The sequence below is a fragment of the Carcharodon carcharias genome, chromosome 6 (assembly GCF_017639515.1).
Source record: "Carcharodon carcharias isolate sCarCar2 chromosome 6, sCarCar2.pri, whole genome shotgun sequence".
NCBI classification, from domain to species: domain Eukaryota; kingdom Metazoa; phylum Chordata; class Chondrichthyes; order Lamniformes; family Lamnidae; genus Carcharodon; species Carcharodon carcharias.
Genome location: NC_054472.1, coordinates 118668971 through 118691954, shown reverse-complemented (window position 1 = coordinate 118691954; position 22984 = coordinate 118668971). Strand labels below are relative to the sequence as shown.

The following is a 22984-nucleotide window of genomic DNA, read 5'->3' as shown; positions in this document are numbered from 1 at the left end:
AATGATCTTGATGAAGGAACTGAGGGCATTCTGGCTATATTTGCAGATGATACAAAGATGGGTGGAGGGACAGGGAGTATTGAGGAGGTGGGGAAGCTGCAGAAAGATTTAGACAGGTTAGGAGAATGTGCAAAGAAGTGGCAGATGGAATACAATGTGGGGAAGTGTGAGGTCATGCACTTTGGTAGGAAGAGTAGAGGCAAAGACTATTTTCTAATTGGGGAGAAAATTCAGAAATCTGGAGTGCAAAGGGATTTGGAAGTCCTCGTCCAGGATTCTCTTAAGGTTAACTTGCAGGTTGAGTCAGTAGTTCAGAAGGCAAATGCAATGTTGGCATTTATTTCGAGGGGACTAGAATATAAAAGCAGGGATATGCTGCTGAGGCTTTATAAGGCTCTGGTCAGACCACATTTAGAATATTGTGAGCAATTTTGGGCCCCGTATCTCAGGAAGGATGTGCTGGCCCTGGAGAGGGTCCAGAGGAGGTTCACGAGAATGATCCCAGGAATGAAAGACTGAACATATGAGGAACGTTTGAGGACTCTGGGTCTATACTCGATGGAGTTTAGAAGGATGAGGGGGGATCTGATTGAACCTTACAGAATGCTGAAAGGCCTGGATAGAGTGGACGTGGGGAAGATGTTTCCATTAGTAGGAGAGACTAGGACCCGAGGGCACAGCCTCAGAGTAAAGGGAAGACCTTTTAGAACAGAGATGAGGAGAAATTTCTTTAGCCAGAGAGTGGTGAATCTATGGAATTCATTGCCACAAAAGGCTGTGGAGGCCAGGTTATTGAGCGTATTTAAGGCAGAGATAGATAGGTTCTTGATTGGTAAGGGGATCAAAGGTTACGGGGAGAAGGCGGGAGAATGGGGTTGAGAAATTTATCAGCCATGATTGAATGGCGGAGCAGACTTGATGGGCCGAATGGCCTAATTTCTGCTCCTATGTCTAATGGTCTTATGCTGAATATTGCCTGAGGTTGTTAGCAGATCAAAATATGCTCTCTTTATGGTTACAAAAAAATCAGATGCACAAAGGATTGTGCACAAATATAGTTTGTGCAAAATTTAGCATATAACCTATTTCTTTGGTGTGTTTTCCTCTTCAGTTTCAAAATTGACCTGTGCAAATAAGAGGCAAAACTTCACCATTTTAAAAACTTGGTCTATTGCACATTGTGTCTAAAGTAGTAAATAAACACTACAAAATGATTAATTTTATTCGATTGCAGTTGGGGAGAAGGAAAACAATACAACACTCAAGTGCATTTTGGACAGCCTGATGGTTATTTTGCATTTCAGAATCCCAATAATCTTTGTCCCTTGTTGAAATATAGGATACATATATAGTTTAATACCCCACTTTAAAATTAGTCCAATAAAATAAATTCAAATACTTGAAAATGCATCTTGATTATATATGCTTTTGTCCAAATAATTCTTCTTCGTTGCTTTCCCTCTGTATTGTAATATTAAAAACATGATTCATGTTATCATAGCGTTCATCGTAGAACAGTGCCGCAAGAAAGAGGCCATGTGGTCCATCGAGTTTGAACCAACCATTTTGAAGATCAAAACAGTTAGTCAACCTCACTCACCCACTTAATCCCTATACCCCTGCATTTCTTTTCCCTTCAGGCATTTATTCAATTCTGTTTTGAAGGCTGCTATTACATTGAACATAGCAGCAGGAGTAGGTCTGTTCCAACATTCTGTTCCAACTCAGTTTCCAAGAGCTCCAACAAATATTCAGCAGATGTAAATTAATTCCTGCCACATGATATATTTTTTAATTTTTGGGATTTAAAAATTTTTTTATAGTAAGCAATTCTACAGAGAACCATTTTATTATGGGTTGGGAAATAAGACAGCCTTTTGAGGACTCAGTTACCCGTTAAGGTTATACAGTGAGGAGACAGGATTTTATACTTGTACAGATCATTGATTTGTCCTTATGCAGAGTGCAGTTTATGGTGTTCTGGTTGATAGTACAGGAAGGACATCATGCAAAAAAGTGCTACCGGGAGATATGGCTGGGTCAAGTTTGCGCTAGGGAGGATCTTATTGAGGTATTTGGGATCTTTTAAGATATCAGCAAGTTGAACCCTGAAAAGCTGTAATTTTGACCCTGAGACTTAGAAGATAATGTTTGCATTTCAGAAGATGAACCAACAAATTAAATATAACAAGTTCTTACACACAGTTGTAAATATTTTAATGGACTACCCAGACAAATGATTGAGGCTGAGAGCATCAGCAATTTTAAAAGTAAAATTCATTGGCGGTTTCTAAACATTTAAATGCATAGTTCTGAATTTATTATTTTACTTGTGGATTTCTGTGGCATTGTTCATAGCAAATCACAGGATATGTGCTCTTGTATTAAGACCATAAGACACAGGAGCAGAAATTAGGCCATTCGGCCCATGGAGTCTGCTCCGCCATTCAATCGTGGCTGATAAATTTCTCAACCCCATTCTCCCACCTTCTCCCCATAACCCTTGATCCCTTACCAATCAAGAACCTATCTATCTCGGTCTTAAATACACTCAATGACCTGGCCTTCACAGCTTTCTGTGGCAATGAATTCCATAGATTCAGCACTCTGGCTAAAGAAGTTTCTCCTCATCTCTGTTCTAAAAGGTCTTCCCTTTACTCTGAGGCTGTGCCCTTGGGTCCTAGTCTCTCCTACTAATGGAAACATCTTCCCCACGTCCGCTCAAGCCCAGGCCTTTCGGTATTCTGTAAATTTCAATCAGATCCCCCCTCATCCTTGTAAACTCCATTCAGGAGAGACCCAGAGTCCTCAAACGTTCCTCATATGTTCAGTCTTTCGTTCCTGGGATCATTCTCGTGAACCTCCTCTGGACCCTCTCCAGGGCCAGCACATCCTTCCTGAGATACAGGGTCCAAAACTGCTCACAATATTCTAAATGTGGTCTGACCAGAGCCTTATAAAGCTTGTGCAGCACATCCCTGCTTTTATATTCTAGTCTTCTCGAAATAAATGCCAACATTGCATTTGCCCTCTGAACTACCGACTCAACCTGCAAGTTAACCTTAAGAGAATCCTGGACTAGGACTTCCAAGTCGCTTTGCACTCCAGATTTCTGAATTCTCTCCCCATTTAGAAAATAGTCTATGCCTCTATTCTTCCTGCCAAAGTGCATGACCTCACACTTCCCCACATTGTATTCCATCTGCCACTTCTTTTCCCATTCTCCTAACCTGTCCAAATCCTTCTGCAGCCTCCCCGCCTCCTCAATACTCCCTGTCCCTCCACCTATCTTTGTGTCATCTGCAAACTTATCCAGGATGCCCTCAGTTCCTTCATCTAGATCATTAATGTATAAAGTGAAAAGTTGTGGTCTTAACACTGACCCCTGCGGAACTCCACTAGTCACCGGCCGCCATCCTGAGAAGGACCCCCTTATCCCCACTCTCTGCCTCCTGCCAGACAGCCAATCTTCTTTCCATGCTAGTACCTTGCCTCTGACACCATGTGCTCTTAACTTACTGAGCAGCCTCCTGTGCGGCACCTTGTCAAAGGCCTTCTGGAAGTCCAAGTAGATAACATTCATTGGCTCTCCTTTGTCTAACCTACTCGTTACCTTCTCAAAGAATTTTAACAGATTTGTCACGCATGACCCCTTGATGAAACCATGCTAACTTTGCCCGAATTTAATCATGCACTTCCAAGTATTCTGAAATCTCATTCTCGATAATGGACTCTCAAATCTTACCAACGACCGAGGTCAGGCTAATCGGCCTATAATTTCCTGTCTTTTGCCTCACTCCCTTCTTAAACAGGGGGGTTACATTAGCGATTTTCCAGTCCTCTGGGACCCTCCCTGACTCCAGTGATTCCTGAAAGATCACCACTAAAGCCTCCCCTATCTCTTCAGCTATCTCCTTCAGAACTTTGGGGTGTAATCCATCTGGCCCAGGTGATTTATCCACCTTCAGACCTTTCGGTTTTCCTAGCACCTTCTCCTTGGTAATGGCCACCATACTCATCTCTGCCCCCCGACTCTCTTGAACTTTGGGGATTTCCACCGTGAAGACTGACAAAAAGTACCTATTCAGTTCCTTCGCTATTTTTTTGTTCCCCACTACTTCTTCTCCAGTGTCATTTTCCAGCGGCCCAATGTCCAATTTTGCCTCTCTTACCCTTTATATATCTGAAAATACTCTTGCAATCTTCTTTTATATTATTGGCTACTTTACCCTCATATTTAATCTTCTCCCTCCTTATTTCTTTTTTAGTTATCCTCTGTTGGTCTTTGTAGGCTTCCCAATCCCCTGGTTTCCCACTGCTCTTTGTCGCATTGTATGCTTTCTCTTTAGCTTTTACGCTGTCCCTGACTTCCCTTGTCAGCCATGGTTGCCCTGTCCTCCCTTTAGTATGCTTCTTCTTCCTAGGGATGAATTTTTGCTCTGTCTCCCAAATTACTCCCAGAAACTCCTGAGATTGCTGTTCCACAGTCTTTCCAGCTAGGCTCATCTCCCAGTCAATTCTGGCCAGCTCCTCCCTTATGCCTCTGTAGTTGCCTTTATTCAACTGTAATACCGTTACATCTGATTCCAGTTTTTTCCTCTCAAATTGCAGGGTAAATTCTATCATATTATGGTCACTTCCTCCTAAGGGTTCCTTCACCTTAAGCTCTGTCTTAAATGTTTTTTGCCATTGAGTAGTTGCTTTTTTCATAATCTTACACATTTTCCTTGTATCTTTGTCTCTTTTTTTACCCCCCTTATCTCTTAAAGGGTTGTGAGTAGGGGCATGAGTGGTGGGATGCAGTGAGGATGAGGGGCAATAATGCTGGGGAAACCAAACAGCAGGATTGGCCCATAGTATCACAGCATCTATCTTGGTGACATAGGTTTTGGAACAACTGAAAGGTAAACACAATGCAAGTGCAGTGGAGAATCGAAACGTCTTAATTTGGAACTGTATACAGATACTCTAGTGGAAGTAGAAGCATGGAGTATGTCTGTCATGAAACTATCATCTTTCATACTTTATAATAAACTACAATAATATTAAATGTGTGTATTGTCCTGCCTGTGTGATTTAATTGAATTGGAGTCAGACTGAAAGGTTGAAATTATCAAAAGAAGTTTGGTGCAAAAGGCATTTGAAATGCTAATGAGTAAGCATGGATGAGGGCAGCATGGAAGGTGTGAAGGAAATTTGCATTTTTAGATAAGTGAAGGGGTTGCTTAGGTTTCAAAGAGATGATAGAATGTTTACAACTAACAAGACAAGCAAGGCCAAGGAATATGTTTATTTTTCCCAAAGGTACTGATCATATTGGCAACATGAACGATTTTTATTTTATGGGAAAAGTAAATTTCCATAGACACGTAGAACAATGGAATTTAGAGATTAAAGAGAGAAACATATGTAAGGAAGGATGGAAGGCTATGTGGGGAGCCATGTAAGATCTAAAAAGACTGCATAAAACAGCGCTGGAGTGGGGGTGGGTGGGAAGCCTCCAGCCACTTGTGCAGAAGTCTATTGTGTCCAGTAATCAAAGCTGGAGAAACGCCTTTGGAATACCACTGTCATGTGTGGGTGCTGTGATAAACTTGCTAGATTGTCTATCTAAACTTAAGATCGATTGTGGACCGTTGCCTTGAAGAGTGTGTGTAGCTGGCAGTCAGGTGGGAAATTAAGAATTTTGGGGTTTGTTATAGTATTAAGTAACTGTAATCTTATGTGCTTGCAACCTTTTAATGTTTTAATTTTTTAAAATCTCTAAAGGTATTATAGGACTCTACTTCTAAATTAAGTGCACAAATCATCTTGTAATAAACACAAATTGCAAAACCGTTGTGATAGTGTGGCAAAGTTTCCCTTGTGGATTTGGTCCGCCTGGCACACATTATCTGCCATGTCATAACGTGTCCTACATGAGAAACATTTAGCATGTACCCAGATGTTACTCATCGTAAGTCAAAGGATGATTTTTTTCTTGACCTGTCTTTTCATGTTTACTTTTTTCCTCTCCTGTTTCTATATCTCTCGCTCAACTTTGTTTCTGTTCTCGATCTGTTTTTCTTGTTCCTTTCAGCTGGGAAGTGGTGGTATTTTGTGGCAAGGAAGGGAACTGCTGGAGATTGCACTTCATCAATGACTCTATCCCTTTGCTATACCCATCCCCTCAAACCCAAGTCTTTCTGCTGTTCCACAAACCCACCAGCATCCTGAGATGAGGAGGAATCTCTCTAATCAGAGGATGGCGAATCTTTGGAATTCTCTACCCTAGAATCTTGTGCAGTTTCAGCACGAGTTTATTCAAGATAGAGACAAGTTGACTTCTCGATAATACAATATATCAAGATATATAGATATAGTGTTGGAAAATGGCATTGAGGTATGAAAATCAACCATGATCGAATTGAATGGCGGAGCAGGCTGGAGGGACCAAAGAAATTAACCCCTTCTCTACCCACAAACCCCTTTACTCTTTTTGTATCCCTGATTTTCTTTGCTTCACTCAATCCCCAGACTTTCTGTCCTTCCTAACTTTTTGCTTTCCTCTTGCCTACCCTTCACCACTTCCTCATTAACCTTCTCTCATTGCCTCTGGCTCCTCTGCCCTCATCATCTCCCATATATGCTTGTCCTCACTTCCCAGTCATCATTCCCCACTATCCTCCATCAGGATCCCCATGTCTAATGTTCCCCATTCATCTTCCTCTTCTCTCTCCTCGTCTATTCCCTTATCTGATCAGCCCGATCCCTTCTGCCCTACACACCTAATGCAAAAGCACCCTTGCCTATCTCTTCCTCACTTTTCCCAATGTCTCTTTGCATGTCCATTATCTCTAAAACAATTTTTAAATCTACAGTGTGGCCTCCTTGTGTGCTTTTTAATGCATTGTTGGCATACCTTGCAGAAGTTCTTATTCGTCAGAATGGCAATATAATGCCTTTTAGATAGCTAAACTCCCTATGGGTCTCAAATCCAGTTCATAGTTTTAAATGTTTAAAAATATACGTATGTAGAGAAAAAACATACTTCTGAGAGGAAGTTAAAGGGACTAGCATGTTTTGGGTTCGATAAGTTGTATGAAATGGTTGAGCTTTCTATCTGTTTATTTGGTCTTGTAAATCTTCAATTCTATTGATGTTTATTAATCTGTTCTGTGTTTAATGGTTTAACTGTCAGGTATGGTCACAACCTGAGATTGGGGAAAACAAATCTTGATTAATGTGATAATTACCAGTCCCATGGGTTTTAAATAAGCCAATTACAAATGTGCAAACATGGGTTGGTTTTGTCCATCAAGTAAAATTTTAAAATTTCAGGCAAAAGCAGAACACTGTAGATGTTGAGGATCTGAAATTAAAAGAGAAAATGCTGGATATACTCAGCTGGTCAGGCAGCATTAGTGGAGAGCGAAACAATAAATGTTTCGTATTGAAGACATCCCACAAAAAGACACATAGCTAGGACCAATGCAGGCATCAAGAAAACATCTTTCACATGGATAAAGTGAGTAGAGTTAAAGGGGAAGTTGTGAAATTGTCCTTATCAATAACCAAGCTTTTGTTTCTATCTCAACAGATTTCCAGTGGGTGCAAGGAGATGTGTGTGAAGTTCAGCTGATGGTCTATAACCCTATGCCTTTTGAACTGAGAGTCGAAAACATGGTTTGTTTTGCTTTTTCATACGTTTGCCCTTTTATTAATTCTGATTTAGACCTCCTGCAGTTACATAAAGGATTGCATATGATATATGGCACAGAAGCAGGCCATTCAACCTCACTAGTCAGTGCTGGTGTTTATGCTCCACAGAAGCCTTCTCCATACTTTCTCATCTAAATCCATTATCATAACCCTCGAGTCCCTTATCCCTCATGTTTGTTGAACTTCCCCTTAAATGCCACTATACTATGCTTCAGTCCATTCCCTGTGGCAGCAAGTTCCACATTCTCACCACTCTTTGGGTAAAGAAATTTTCTTCTGAATTCTCTTTTGGATTTCTTGGTGACTATTTTATATTGATGGCCTCTATTATGCTGTTCCCTACAAGAGGAAACATTTGCTCTGTATCCACTCTTTCAAAGCCTTTCATAATTTTAAAGACCTCTAGAGGCACCCTCTGTCTTTTTTTCAAGAGAGAAGAGCTCCAGCTTGTTAATCCTTTTCCTGATGGATATACTCATGCATTTCTGGTATCCTCCTTGTAAATCTTCTCTGCAGCCCCTTGAGTGCCTCTGTCCCCTTTTTTTATAATATGGCTATCAGAACTGCACTCTAGGTGTAGCCTAACTTAGGGTTTGGCACAGGTTTAGCAAAACCACCTGCTTTTCAATTCTATCCCTCTAGAAATAAAGCCTGGCTCTTGGTTGCTTTTTATTTAATGACCTTGCTAACCTGCGGCCATTAACCTTTTTAATGATTGATGTAGTTGTACTCCACAAACCCTTTGTTCCTCTACCTACCTAAAGTTGCACCTTCTAAGTAATAAGTGACCTACCTATTCTTCCGACAAAAATGTATTACCTCACGTTTATATGTGTTGAACTTCATTTGCCAATTATAAAAGAGTAATCATCCATTTTTTTCCCTCAATAATTTACATGCTTTATCAGAACTTTGTAATCGAACCTGGTAACCGAGATGCGTTGACCAGGATTCAACTATCTCAGTTTGGGCTGTCGGGGTGTCACTGTTCACTTTAGTACCTCTGGTTGGGAGTAGAAAATAGCTAGTTGCTCCTTAATAATCCATTAACCTCCAATGGAAAATGTAGGATGTTGGTTAAAATGTGTCAGGCTTGGTTATGTGTGTTTCCGTTGTCTCATCACCTGCAGAGACCTTTGGGCTAGGTTTTTACACGATGACTGAGCATAGTGCTTGTAGAGCCATACAATGGTATGTGTCAATGTCGAGAGAGGGGAGGGAAAGGATAAAAGAGAAATATGGCAATATTGACAAAAATGGTATGTACAATGAATCATACAGCAGGATTCATATCCCTGAGATTTCACTAATTTCCCAAATGTTGCTGCATCATTCTTGATGGTACAAACGTTTCCATATGGTGAATGAGTGATATTGAGGACAGACAAGAAAATGGGGGCTGCTTTTGCATACCTTTTCATTGATCAAATTCATAGTGATGTTGAAAATATCCTGAAAAAATTGCTTCTCTCGATTTTTAGTTTCCTTTTCAAATTCTTTTTATGGAATGTAAGCATCACTGGCAAGGCCAGCATTTGTTGCCTATCCGTGATTGCCCTTCAGAAGTTGGAGCTTAGCTGCTGCCTTGAACCACAACTGAATGCATAGATTGGAGAGAAACTGTAAGATGGGAAAGACTGGAAACAAATTTGGCAGTTGTCATGGTAATTTTTTTGAAGAGGACAGTTAAATAGTATGTGAAATATATTTAACTGTCCTGCAAAGATACATTTCTTCATGTTCTAATTTTCTTTTTGAAGTATACACATGGCACTGGTGAGATGCATGTAGGTTAATGCATGATTTCGTAAGTCGAATTTTCCATCATATTGATCCATTGAGTGGTATTACATTTATATTACATAATTGCCTGTAGAAATTGTACATTCTTCGTTCTTAGGTGCTTTGAAAGGCTGTAGTGACAATAAGAGTTGGTCAGCGGAACCTTCTTAAAAAAATTAAAAAAACATTTTCTTGTTGTCACTAGTCTGCCAGAGCCTATGTGGTAATTGCTGAGTTGCTACCTTTTACTAGTCCATCTGCTATTGTGTCACAAGTTGCGGGGGGTGGGGAGCGCTGATGGTGGTGGTTTCCACTGGGAATTTGCAGTTACCTTTTGATTTTGAAAGTAGAGGTGGAGGAGAATCATGAGAGGGATACCAAACAGATTCAGCTGTACTTGATGTGCTATGCAACCACCAATTGGTAAATCCTTAACAGGATATACAGAGAAGTTCATACTGCTTGTTGAGCAATTAGAATTGTCTGTTGATTTACCAGGAAAATTGTCATGGAATTATGCCACCTACTTGAAACAATCCTGCAACAATCTTTTAGCACATCATTGCCAATCAATGGTGGTTTCCCTTAGCCTATCATTTTACTTCATCCTTTAGAAACTTCATGAGTTATCTTGTATACTTAACAGAAGATATCTGTACTACATTGCAAAGTAAATGCTTCATTCTTTGATTGGTCAAATGGGGAGAAAAGTGGCAAATGGAATTCAACCCAGAGAAGTGTGAGGTGATGGGGAGATCAAACAAGGCAAAACAATAAATGGGAGGATGCAGAGAGATGTAGAGGAAGGGGAGGCAATGGCATAGTGGTATTGTCGCTGGTCGAGTAATCCAGAGACCCAGGGTATTGCTCTGGGTTTGAACCTGGCCGCGGCAGATGGTGGAATTTGAATTCGATTAAAAAAAAATCAGGAATTAAAAGTCTGATGATGACCATGGAACCATTGCCGATTGTTGTAAAAACCCATCTGGTTTGCTAATGTCCTTTAGGGAAGGAAATCTGTCGTCCTTACCTGGTCTGACCTACACGTGTCTCCAGACCCACAGCAATGTGTTAACCCCTACATGCCCTCTGAAATGGCCTAGCAAGCCACTCAGTTGTAACAAACTGCTACAAAGTTACAAAAAAGGAATGAACCCGGTCGGGCCGCCCGGCATTGACCTAGGCACGGGAAACGACAATGGCAATCTCAGCCCTGTTGACCCTGCAATGGTGTCCTTACTAACATCTGGAGGCTAGTGCCAAATTTGGGAGAGCTAGTTAAGCAACAGCCTGATAGCCATCCTCATGGAATCAGACCTTACAGATCATGTCCCTGACACAACCACTGGCAGGACAGGCACAACAGTGGTGGTGGCACAGTCAGGAGGGAGTTGCCCTGGGGGTCCTCAATGTCGACTCCGGATCCCATGAAGTCTCATGACACCAAGTCAAACATGGGCAAGGAAACTTCCTGTTGATTACCATGTACCATCCTCCCTCAGCTGATGAATCAGTGCTGCTCCATGTTGAACACCACTTGGCAAGGGCGCAGAATGTACTCTGGGTGGGGGATTTCAATGTCCATCACCAAGAGTGGCTCGGTAGGATGACTATGAGCTGGCCAAGACCTAAATGACATAGCTGCTAGACTCGGTTTGTGGCAGGTGGTGAGGGAACCAACAAGAGGGAAAGACATACTTGCCCTCATCCTCACCAACCTGCCTGCTGTAGATGCATCTGCCCATGGCAGTATTGGTAAGAGTGACCATCACACTATCATTGCAGAGACAAAGCCCCAACTTCACATTAAGGCTACCCTCCGTTGTGTTGTGTGGCAGTACCACCATGCTAAATGGGATAGATTTCAAACAGACCTAGCAACTCCAGAGTGGGCATCCATGAGGTGCTGTGGGCCATTAGCAGTAGCAGAATTGTACTCGCACACAATCTGTAACATCATGGTCTGGCATTTCCCCAACTTTACCATCACCATTGAGCCAGGGGATCAACCCTGGTTCAATGAAGAGTGCCAGAAGGCATGCCAGGAGCAGCACCTGGCATACCTAGAAATGACATGTCAACCTGGTGAAGCTAAAGCACAGGATGACTTGCGTGCCAAACAGCATAAGCAGCAAATGATAGAAGGTCTAAGCGATCCCACAACCAATGGATCAGATCTAAGCTCTGCAACCCTGCCACATCCAGTCGTGAATAGTGGTGGGCAATTAACTCAGTGGAGGAGGAGGCTCCACAAATATCCCCAACCTCAATGTTGGGGGAGCCCAGCACATCAGTGCAAAAGATAAGGCTGAAGTATTTGCTGCAATTTTCAGCCAGAAGTGCCGAGTGGATGATCCATCTCGGCCACCTCCGGAGGCCCCCAGCATCGCCGATGCCAGTCTCCAGCCAATTCGATTCACTCCACACAACATCAAGAAATGACTGAAGACATTGGATACTGCAAAGGCTATGAGCCCTTACAGTACTCCGGCAATAGTACTGAAGACTTGTGCTCCAGAACTTGCAGCGCCCCGAGCCAAGCTGTTCCAGTACTGCTCCAGCACTGGCATCTACCTGGCTATGTGGAAAATTGCCCAGGTACGTCCTGAACACACAAAGCAGGGAAAACCTAACCCAGCCACTTACCATCCCATCAGTCTATTCTCGCTCATCACTAAAGCAATGGAAGGAGTCATCAACAGTGCTATCAAGTGGCACTTGTTTAGCAATAGCCTGCTTGCAGACACCCAGTTTGGGTTCCGCCAGGGCCACTCAGCTCCTGACCTCATTACAGCCTTGGTACAAACATGGACAAAAGAGCTGAACTCCTGAGATGAGGTGAGAGTGACTGCCCTTGACATCAAGGCCACATTTGACCAAGCGTGGCATCAAGGAGCCCGAGCAAAACTGGAGTCAAATAGGAATCGGGGGAGAAAACTCCACTGGTTGGAGTCCATACCTAGCACAAAGGAAGATGGTTGTGGTTGTTGGAGGTCAGTCATCTCAGGTCCAGGACATCACCTCCAGGTTCCTTCAGCTGCTTCATTAATGACCTTCCTTCCACCATTGGGTCAGATGTGTACAAGTTTTCTGATGATTGCCTGATGTTCAGCACCATTTGCGACTCATCAGATACTGAAGAGGTCCATGTCCAAATGCAGCAAGACCTGGACAATATCCAGGTTTGGGCTGACAAGTGGCAAGTAACGTTCACGCCACACAAAAGTCAGGCAATGATTCTCCAGCATGGGAGAATCCAACTATTGCTCCTTGATGTTCAATGGCATTACCATTATTGAATCCCCCACTAACAACATCCTGGGGGTTACCATCGACCAGAAACTGAACTGGACTAGCCATATAAATACTGTGGCTAAAAGAGCAGGTCAGAGGCTAGGAATCGTGTGATGTGCAACCCACCTCCTGACTCCCCAGAACCTGTCCACTATCTACAAGGCACAAGTCAAGAGTGTGATGGAATACTCCCCACTTGCCTGGATGAGTGCAGCTCCCATAACATTCAAGAAGCTTGACACTGTCCAGGACAAAGCAGCCCACTTGATTGGCACCACTTCGACAAACATCCGATCCCTCCACCACTGACGCACAGTACAGCAGGGAGTACCATCTGCAAGATGCACTGCTAAGCTCCTTGGACAGCACCTTCCAAACCCACGACCACTACCTTCTAGAAGGACAGTGCAGCAGATAGATGGAAACACCACCAACTGGCAGTTCCGCTCCAAGTCACTCAACATCCTGACTTGTAAATATATTGCCGTTCCTTCACTGGTGGGTTAAAATCCTGGAACTCCCTTCCTAACAGCACTGTGGGTGCACCTACACCGCATGGACTGCAGTGGTTCAAGAAGGCAGCTCACCACCACCTTCTTAATGGCAACTAGGGATGGGCAATAAATGCTGGCCCAGCCAGTGAAGCCTACATCCCATGAATGAATAAAAAATGTTGGGGATCTTAGAGTGAATGTCCACAGATCCCTGAAGGTAGCAAGACAGGTTGATTAGGTGGTTAAGAAGGCATATGGAATCTTTTCATTTATTAGCTGAGTCATAGAATATAAGGTTATGCTGGAACTATATAAAACATTATTTAGTCCATAACTTGAATACTGTATGCAGTTCAGATCACCTCATTACAGAAAGGATGTAATTGCATTCGAGAGGTACAGAGGAGATTCACGAGGATGTTTTCAGGTCTGGAAAATTGCAGCTGTGAGGAAAGATGGATGTACCCTGTGAGATTCTCCCATGTCTTGGGTGATGTTGGAACTCTTCAGTGAGGTCTTAATGGCCTTCTTGAAACGCTTCTTAGGGCTTCCATGTGAAGGTTCCCCCTCAGCTTGCCGCAGAAGAGCTTTTTCTTGTATTGAAACGTTTAACAGGCAGCTTGGCAACATGTTCTGTCTATCTTACCTGAGTTCTCTTAAGCAGAGTGTGGATGCTAGGCGTGTCAATTAGGAATAAAAAGTGATCATACTTCACTTTTTGATCTGCATGCATAAACATAAACGTAGCCTCCTGGAGGTTAGAATTTAACTAAGGATGTGATACAACTACTTTGGTTTTTTTGTATAAATATCTAGTCTTTCGTATGTTGAATAAAACTAAAGCTTTTTTGCATGTCTATAAAGTGGAGAATGATTTCCAATATTACATTTAATGGTACAAAACTTCAAAATTTATATCTCAAGTGTTTTTTACCGTGATTCTGCAATTCCAATATAGTGAGTGGTTGATCATGTCTGGGTATTTTCAAATTAGCAGTGTGTGAATTCTATTCTATCCACTATACATCAATAAACACTGTCACCAATAGCTTTCAAAAACTTCCTTCTTTAAAGCAGCAAAGTTGATATTTGTCACTATACTTGCTATGAACTCCTGTGTACAGTTGTCACAGAATTAATGTAGATCAGGAGCAGTCATTTGACCCATCTAGCATATTCTTCTTTGGTAATAAATGATCTTATCACTCTAATTGTCCCTTGAACAGCTGATTCTGGAGCTTTTGTTCTCATTATATTACAGGTGTTAATCATTGTGTGTGAAGGAGTGCTTTCTAACATCGGACCTGAACTTGCCTTTCACAGTTTACACCTCAGTCCTCAGATCTAGCCATTTCTATTCTACTTGGCAACTTACACTGTCTTCTCATTTTCTAACTTTGAAGTCTGTAGAGTTCTTGCTTTACTAGCCTTTCCTTATAATTCTCATTTCCAACCCTACAGATCAGCTTCATGGACCTTTTCTGCACTGCTTCCAGGGTTTGAATTTTCCTTACGATAAAATTAAATTACTGCAGCTGCTAGAAATCTGAAATAAAAACAGGAAATGCTGGAAAAACTCAGATCTTGCAGCATTTGTGAAGAGAGAAACAGCTAACGTATTGAGCCCACATGACTCTTCAGAGCTCTGAAGGAGAGTCATGCGGACTTGAAATGTTAGCCCTGTTTCTCTGTCCACAGATGCTGCAAGACCTGCTGAGTTTTCCCAGCATTTCCTGTTATCACTGAATTTTCTCTTGCACTTCTGAGTAGAAATAATACATATTTCAAGGTTTGCCCTAACCAGAATACAATCTTCAGCATAAAGATCTCAAACTTGCACTCTACTGATTTGGCATTAGAACTTGTTTCTTTGAAAATGGATATGAATTTAAACTATTGGGATCTCCCATGTTCACTGACTCCCTCATGATGATTGCCAGCGTTTTGCCAATTTTGTCTTCAGTGACTCTTTGCACCGTTGGTATAAAGGGTCCATCCTGGGAATTTATTATTTGAGCTCTTCATACCCAGTATGTCATTCATGCCAGTGATTTAAAAAGTCAATAAATTTAGTCATGTAACCTTTTGTGATGGATGACATGCTGCTGGTATCTTTTCTGCTCATGACTTCCAGGAAAAAATCATATATTTATTTTTTTAACATTCAAAAAATTGCATCCAATCCTTTTAACAACCCACTTCATGTTACTTGTACAGCTGTGCTCAGTTCTATTTCTATTTTTGCTGACTTCACAATACGTTAGCTGTTTCTCTCTTCACAAATGATGCAAGATCTGAGTTTTTCCAGCATTTCCTGTTCTTATTTCAGATTTCTAGCAGCTGCAGTAATTTACTTTTATCGTAAGGAAAATTCAAAATATTTTGTTATTGAGATTGGGGGTTTTTCCTACTTTTCTTTGGTCCTACATCTTGTATTTAAGAAAAAGCATACTTAATATACGTGATCCTGACTTTGGGAATCTGTAAACATTGTCCTTGAGCTTTCATTTGTCATATTAATGAATTTGAGTTTTGGAAAATTATTTAATTAAACATTCATCTGTTTTAGAGGTATATGTTTGCATACATCGATTCATAAACTTGGTTGAGTTGTTGTTACTGTGTTGCAGACCTTTGTTAGGATCTTGATGCCCCTTGGAGGATGTAATAGAAATAGCATCCATTTGTATATGCTGATTAATTATTCACCCACAGAGTTTCTTAAGCTTTTTAATTGAGTTCCTCTCCTGTAATCAAAGGAAGTTTTTAAATTTATGAAATTGATTTGTATGTAAAAATTGACAAAACCTTTCTAGCCCAGTTTGGATGGCTGAAAATATGAATAGATACTTCATAACAGTTGTAATGCAATAAAAGATGCCAAAGCCTTTCATAGAGGTGGAAATGCATTTGGGCAGTCTTGGAAGAAGAGTTAGGAGAGCCATTGAAGCCAAGGTCAGAGAAAAAAGGTTTAAGGGAAGTTTTGAAAGAATGGTAATAAGTAGCAAGATAATAGGGTTGAGGAAAAGAATTCAGCTGCAGATCTGAGAATGTTGATAGTTTGAATTCATAATTGACGTTGCATTTCTGTGCAGTGTTTTCTTCCTCTGGTATTTCCACTGAAATTTGAAGAATTTCAAGCAATATTTTCAGAGCATCTATTGGGCAACTTTTGTAAACATTGCTCACTTTTGTAATTCATTTAATAAAAATCAAATTATTTTGAGGTCCATTTAAATGCCACTCTTCTGCAGTTTTTTGTTGTCCTGAGCTTTCAAAACGTACTATGTTGTACTGCAGTTAACAGTTTTGTAGTATGTAATGCTTTAAAAAATTGGCAGCTGAAGCATTCAGATTATGTAATGGGTATAACAACATTCTTCGTTCTTGCTGATAGTGTAAAATAATAAGTTGCTATTAATCAAGTTTGAGAACCCAATTTACGCTTTATGCTGACACAGTCTAAACTGATCGAAATCAGTGCCACATGGAAATTGTCTTTCTAACACACCCATTAGCTTCACATTCAAAATCATTTAAAATTTGGTTGTGAGAATGAAAATCTAATATTTGAAAAGCAAAATGTATCTAAGCTTCACTCTTTTGCTTCAGTATTTGAGCAGTTATATTTTCAGTTGGTCTCAAAATTGTGCAATTTGATGAAATAGTACAATGTAGTCTTCACAGTGGAAGACACGAGTGACATCCCCAAAGTTCAAGAGAGTCGGGGGACAGAGGTGAGTATGGTGGCCATTACCAAGGAGAAGGTGCTAGGAAAACTAAAAGGTCTGAAAGTTGATAAATTATCTGGACCAGATGGATTACACCCCAGAGTTCTGAAGGAGATAGCTGAAGAGATATTGGAGGTATTGGTGGTATCTTTCAGGAATCACTGGAGTCAAGGAGGGTCCCAGAGGACTGGAAAATCGCTAATGTAACCCCCCTGTTTAAGAAGGGAGTGAGGCAAAAGACAGGAAATTACGGGCCGATTAGCCTGACCTCGGTCGTTGGTAAGATTTTAGAGTCCATTATTAAGGATGAGATTTCAGAATACTTGGAAGTGCATGGTAAAATTGGGCAAAGTCAGCATGGTTTCATCAAGGGGAGGTCATGCCTGACAAATCTGTTAGAATTCTTTGAGGAGGTAACGAGTAGGTTAGACAAAGGAGAGCCAATGGATGTTATCTACTTGGACTAACAGAAGGCCTTTGACAAGGTGCCGCACAGGAGGCTGCTCAGTAAGTTAAGAGCCCATGGCGTTAGAGGCAAGGTACTAGCATGGATAAAAGATTGGCTGTCTGGCAGGTGGCAGAGAGTGGGGATAAGGGGGTCCTTCTCAGGATGGCGGCCGGTGACTAGTGGAGTTCCGCAGGGGTCAGTGTTAAGACCACAACTTTTCACTTTATACATTAATAACCTAGATGAAGGAACTGAGGGCATCCTGGATAAGTTTGCAGATGACACAAAGATAGGTGGAGGGACAGGTAGTATTGGGGAGGCTGGGAGGCTGCAGAAGGATTTGGACAGGTTAGGAGAGTGGGCAAAGAAGTGGCAGATGGAATACAACATGGGGAAGTGTGAGGTCATGCACTTTGGCAGGAAGAATAGAGGCATAGACTATTTTCTAAATGGGGAGAGAATCAGAAATCTGGAGTGCAAAGGGACTTGGAAGTCCTAGTCCAGGATTCTCTTAAGATTAACTTGCAGGTTGAGTCGGTAGTTAGGAAGGCAAATGCAATGTTGGCATTTATTTCGGGAGGACCAGAATATAAAAGCAGGCATGTGCTGCAGAGGTTTTATAAGGCTCTGGTCAGACCACCTTTAGAATATTGTGAGCAATTTTGGGCCCCGTATCTCGGGAAGGATGTTCTGGCCCTGTAGAGGGTCCAGAGGAGGTTCACGATAATGATCCCAGGAATGAAAGACTGAACATATGAGGAACGTTTGAGGACTCTGGGTCTATACTCGATAGAGTTTAGAAGGATGAGGGGGGATCTGATTGAAACTTACAGAATACTGAAAGGCCTGGATAGAGTGGACGTGGGGAAGATGTTTCCATTAGTAGGAGAGACTAGGACCCAAGGACACAGCCTCAGAGTAAAGGGAAGACCTTTTAGAACAGAGATGAGGAGAAACATCTTTAGCCAGAGAGTGGTGAATCTATGGAATTCATTGCCACAAAAGGCTGTGAAGGCCAGGTCATTGAGTGTATTTAAGGCCGAGATAGATAGGTTCTTGACTGGTAAGTGGGTCAAAGGTTACGGGGAGAAGGCGGGAGAATGGGGTTGAGAAACTTATCAGCCATGATTGAATGGCGGAGCAGACTCTATGGGCTGATTGGCCTAATTTCTGCTTCTATGTCTTATGGTCTAACGTGACATTTAATCATACTGCCTTTCTTTGCTTAAAAACTGTGCAGCCTAGTTAACTGAACATACTTCAAGTTTGTAGTGAAGACCCTGAGAGAGATGCAAAAGTGGTAATAAATTGTGAATGTGAATACTTTCGTATTGTTGAAGTGGGGATGGGGGAAGCAGAGGGTTATTAACTAATACAGCTGGGTCATTGCTGAATAGTCAGAATTACGTACATTTTCATGGAAGTGCATGGAAGTTCTAACATGCAGATAGGTTGTTTGGCCCAGCCACATCATGTCAGTATTTACCATCCATGTGAGTAAATAGTTCTAATCACATTTACCTGATCCACTACCCTTCAACCTCTTTTTTGCTTCATCCACCTATCCAGTTCAATGTTGAATGTTTTTACATCACATATCTCTCAACTGCAATTCCGGGAAGTGAATTTCACAACTTGACAACTCTTAAATTCCTCTTGCTTTCAATTTTAAATTCAGTCTTGTGTCTGAGCTCCCTTGTTCTTGACCCCTTCAACTACTGGAAATTGTCTATGTCTATCTACCATACCTGATTTTTTTCATTTATTTTAAAAATGTCTATCATGTCATTTCCTAATCAGCATTTCTCTAATGAGGAGAGACCTAGGTCAGAATTTTCCCAGGCTTGTGCCAAGTGTGGTAGCGGGCAGGTAAATGGAGTCCTACCCACTGACAAAAATGGCAGGTTTTCATGCCGTATTGCCTCGAGCCTGCCTCATTATTTATTCACTCCCATGAAACATGCCATTTCCGTAGCGAGCTGGCTCTCATTCGCCCTCCCTCCATCACCCTTCTGTTGCATCATGCCAGCCGCCATCAATAAAAGGCAGTCTCCAGCTCACCACCGCTCCTCGGGAGACATGGCTAGCAAAGGAAAAAAGACTGCAGCTCCCCCGCATCAACAATGGGTCCCTTGAATGACTGCTAGATGCCATGGAGGCCCACTGGGATGTGCTCTACCCCCGCTTTGACAGCAGGATGGGCAGCAAAGTCACCAGCCTGGCTTGGGAGGCGGTGACAGTGATGTCAGCGCAAACGCCTTGCAGAGGAGGACAGCCACCACTGCTGCAAAAGGATGAATCATCTCTGTTCCACCAGGGTAAGTCATCTTTTCATCACTGCCAACTCTTTCACTCAAAAACCTATCACACATCCACAGGGCTCTCACTCACTGCTAGTGCAAGGGACATGACTATTCACTCTTTCACACACACCGTCATTGTTCTCATTTTGTCCAGGCCAGGTATACTTATCTGGCCTGGCAGGTGTCCTGATACACTCTCCCCACTTCTATCCATGCAGGACAAACTGGCACACAACAGGAGGGAAAGGTCGCTGACAGGTGGAGGGATGCCGGGCATCAAAGTTCTGATAGAATTCAAAAACAGAGCCGGCCTTGGGATCACAATCTGGTGAGCACATCGGACTTTCTGATCTACAGCAGGTGGAGGTAGGGACTTCCCAGGTCCCTGGCACTCAGGACTGCTGGAGGCCAGAACATTGCTGAGTCTGAGTCAGATGACGAGCCTCTGGACTCGGTCATGTCACAGGTGCTGGAGCTGCAAAGGCAAATTAGGGAATAACAGGAAGGAATGTTCGCTGTACCCCTCAGTTTGCAATGGAGGAGTCCGCCCGCCTCCAAGCTGAGGTGATAGCTCCGGCATTACAGCACACCGAGGTCAATACTGGCAGGATGGCAGCCGCCATGGAGACTTTGGTCCAGGATGTCACTCCTGTACTGTTGTGCAGGCTTAACTCCATCTCTGATGCCATTGTTCGCCTCCAATAAAGTGGTGGCAGACTCGAAGTTTGTGCTGGTGTTTTGGGAGAGGGGTGGTGGGGTGCAGGTGTTGGGTAAGGTATCGAGCACTTGGTGACTTTTTGTTGCCTCTGTATTGCGGGCAGGCTAGGAGCCAGACCCCAATCATATCATTGTGGCTATGCCTGATCTGTCTCAGTTGCAGAGGCATGATCAGTTTATACAGACCTAATTATACCTAATGCGTGATGATATCCCTAGCTTACCCTGTCCCGCACCTCGATTGCCTGTGCGTGGGATGCAGCGCCAGGGCAGCACTTAAACCCACCCCCCCACAGACAACGGTTTCCTCCAAGACTGGCCAGCACTTGCCCCTGGACAGCCACCCCTCAGCAGTCGCCTTCCAGGCTGGCTAGCATTTGCCACCTTGGCACCCCTGAGGCCTGTAAAAAACAGGTGAGCTGTGGAGAATGCTGCTGTTCACTCACCACAGTTTCCCCCAAAGTGAAGGCCGCCAAGTGCATGTTGCCTGCGTGCTGTTGTGAAACACGTCAGCGTGCTTTCCTGCCGACGTGGACGGGACGATACGGCAGGTTTCCAAGAGCCTGGCGGGATGGCCTTTTAATTATATGCTGATGAATTTCAATTAGCTCCCTGCCGACCAATGGCGGGAAATGGGACCCGCCATCGGTGGGCTGAGTGGATGATCACAACCTGCATTCATACCGTTGTGAAACAGGCTGCGCCATATTTTCCGCACATGCCACCTATCATGCCTGCTACCAGTGGGCTCGGAAAATTCCACCCCCAGTTTCACAAATCTTCGTTTGTATTGGTGTTTCTTGGAACCAGGCAGCATACTAGTGAGTCTGTGTTAACGATTTCTCAAACCTCAATATCTTCCCATTGTGTGTAGCCAAGTACTGCACATGGTACTGTGAGGGCTTAAAATTTAAGAAGCATGTCATTATCCCTTGGCTTTTAAACCCATACCTCCTGAGATAAACCAGCCATTAGATTTATAGGTTTTATTACAACCATATTAATTTGAGATGGTGTTTTTGATTACCTCTGAACCTGTGCTCCCAAGTCCTTTCTGCTCTTGCATTGAGTCTAATTACTCTTTTTTTAAATGAAAATGCATTACCTCATAGTTAATTGCATTGAAATGCATTTTACATGGTGTCATTTGGCAAAATCTTACAGATTAATAGATATGGATCATAAAACTATATATGAGGGGTCAGATGATGTTAATAGGGTGCTGAAGCGCACTTTGAATATGTTGCTTAATGAGTTTGGAGTGATGCTAGCTCTACAAGTCCAAATGTACCAACACAACATTGTGACAAATCAGTGTGTGTTTTGGTATCTCCTTACGTAGATTGTGTCCTAATTTATTTTCTAGCAGGAAGAAGGAGATGCGTTTAAAGCCATTTCCCCTCTGTTACAATTTTGGAATTGTGGCATTCATGACATGAAACACTTGAATATAATTGGTTTATACTAATAATTGGAAGGGGAAAATTCTTGTGTCATGTAAGTTGGTACCACTTCTTTGTTGGGTCATTACAGTGTCCTTCAGAATACTTTAGTGATAAAGCTTAGTTGACAGACTATTTCAGAATCTGTTAACTTTACTACTTATGTAGATGTAATACTTTTCATATTGTATTACAAAATCTGTCTAAATCCAGTAATATATTTTCTGTATTAGTCTGATACATTTTCCTACTTATTGTTGTTCAATATTGATTTTTTTTTTTTCCCCCCCCCTTCTCTCTCATCAATTTTGCAGGGACTTTTGGTAACTGGTGTTGAATTTGAATCTCTCCCAGCTGCACTCTCTCTCCCTGCTGAGTCAGGATTGTACCCTGTCACACTTGTTGGTGTTCCACGTACATCAGGACAGATCAGTGTAAATGGTAAGAATTTAGGATAATCCTATGTTTCGTAGGATCATAAAGACTTTCTACAAAGATTTATTTGCCTAATATAGCATTTCCTTACAGAAGAAAGCACCCTATATATGCTGCGTATTCCATGCTGCCTACAAATGTTCATTGCTATTGTCATTTTTAAGTAATTCTCTCATGAACATTTAAAGTTGAACTTCCATTTGCAGCGAGTCTTAGATGCAATGCTTTTAATATGAAAAAAAATGTCCGTAAGTTCTTCACAAAAGATATAGGGATACAGCCACTGAATTAGGAAAGAAGTCTTTAGGGAGGTGACCAAAAGCTTACCTGGTATGACATGTTTTGAGAATCTCTTTTAAAGGAGAAAGAGATGGAGAAGCAGAGGGGTTTGAGGAGAGGTTTTCAGAGAGCTGGACCCATGTTGCTGAAGCCTCTGGTGTCACTTGTGGGCTAATGGTGGAGAGCGTGGGCAATAAATTGGATTAAGAAGAATATGAACTTCAAGAGGGAATTATAAGGCTGGAGGAGAGTGAGCCAATGTTAATGGTTGACTCCATATCGGGATTTTAAAATTCTCTCTCAATTTTAACTTGAAGCACTGGATATCTAGCCAATGTATGCCACTGAGGAGTAAGCT

The 22984-nt window shown here is 42.2% G+C and overlaps 1 protein-coding gene across 4 annotated transcripts in view; it reads left to right on the top strand.

Moving 5' to 3' along the window:
• trappc9 (trafficking protein particle complex subunit 9) overlaps nucleotides 1-22984 on the top strand; it is a 956085-nt gene that overhangs the window by 108239 nt on the left and 824862 nt on the right. For all 4 annotated transcript variants that reach the window (XM_041189162.1, XM_041189161.1, XM_041189164.1 and 1 more), the window contains 2 exons: nucleotides 7580-7665; nucleotides 22227-22353. In XM_041189162.1, coding sequence (XP_041045096.1) covers nucleotides 7580-7665; nucleotides 22227-22353 — 213 coding nt within the window. The remainder of the gene's footprint in view (nucleotides 1-7579; nucleotides 7666-22226; nucleotides 22354-22984) is intronic.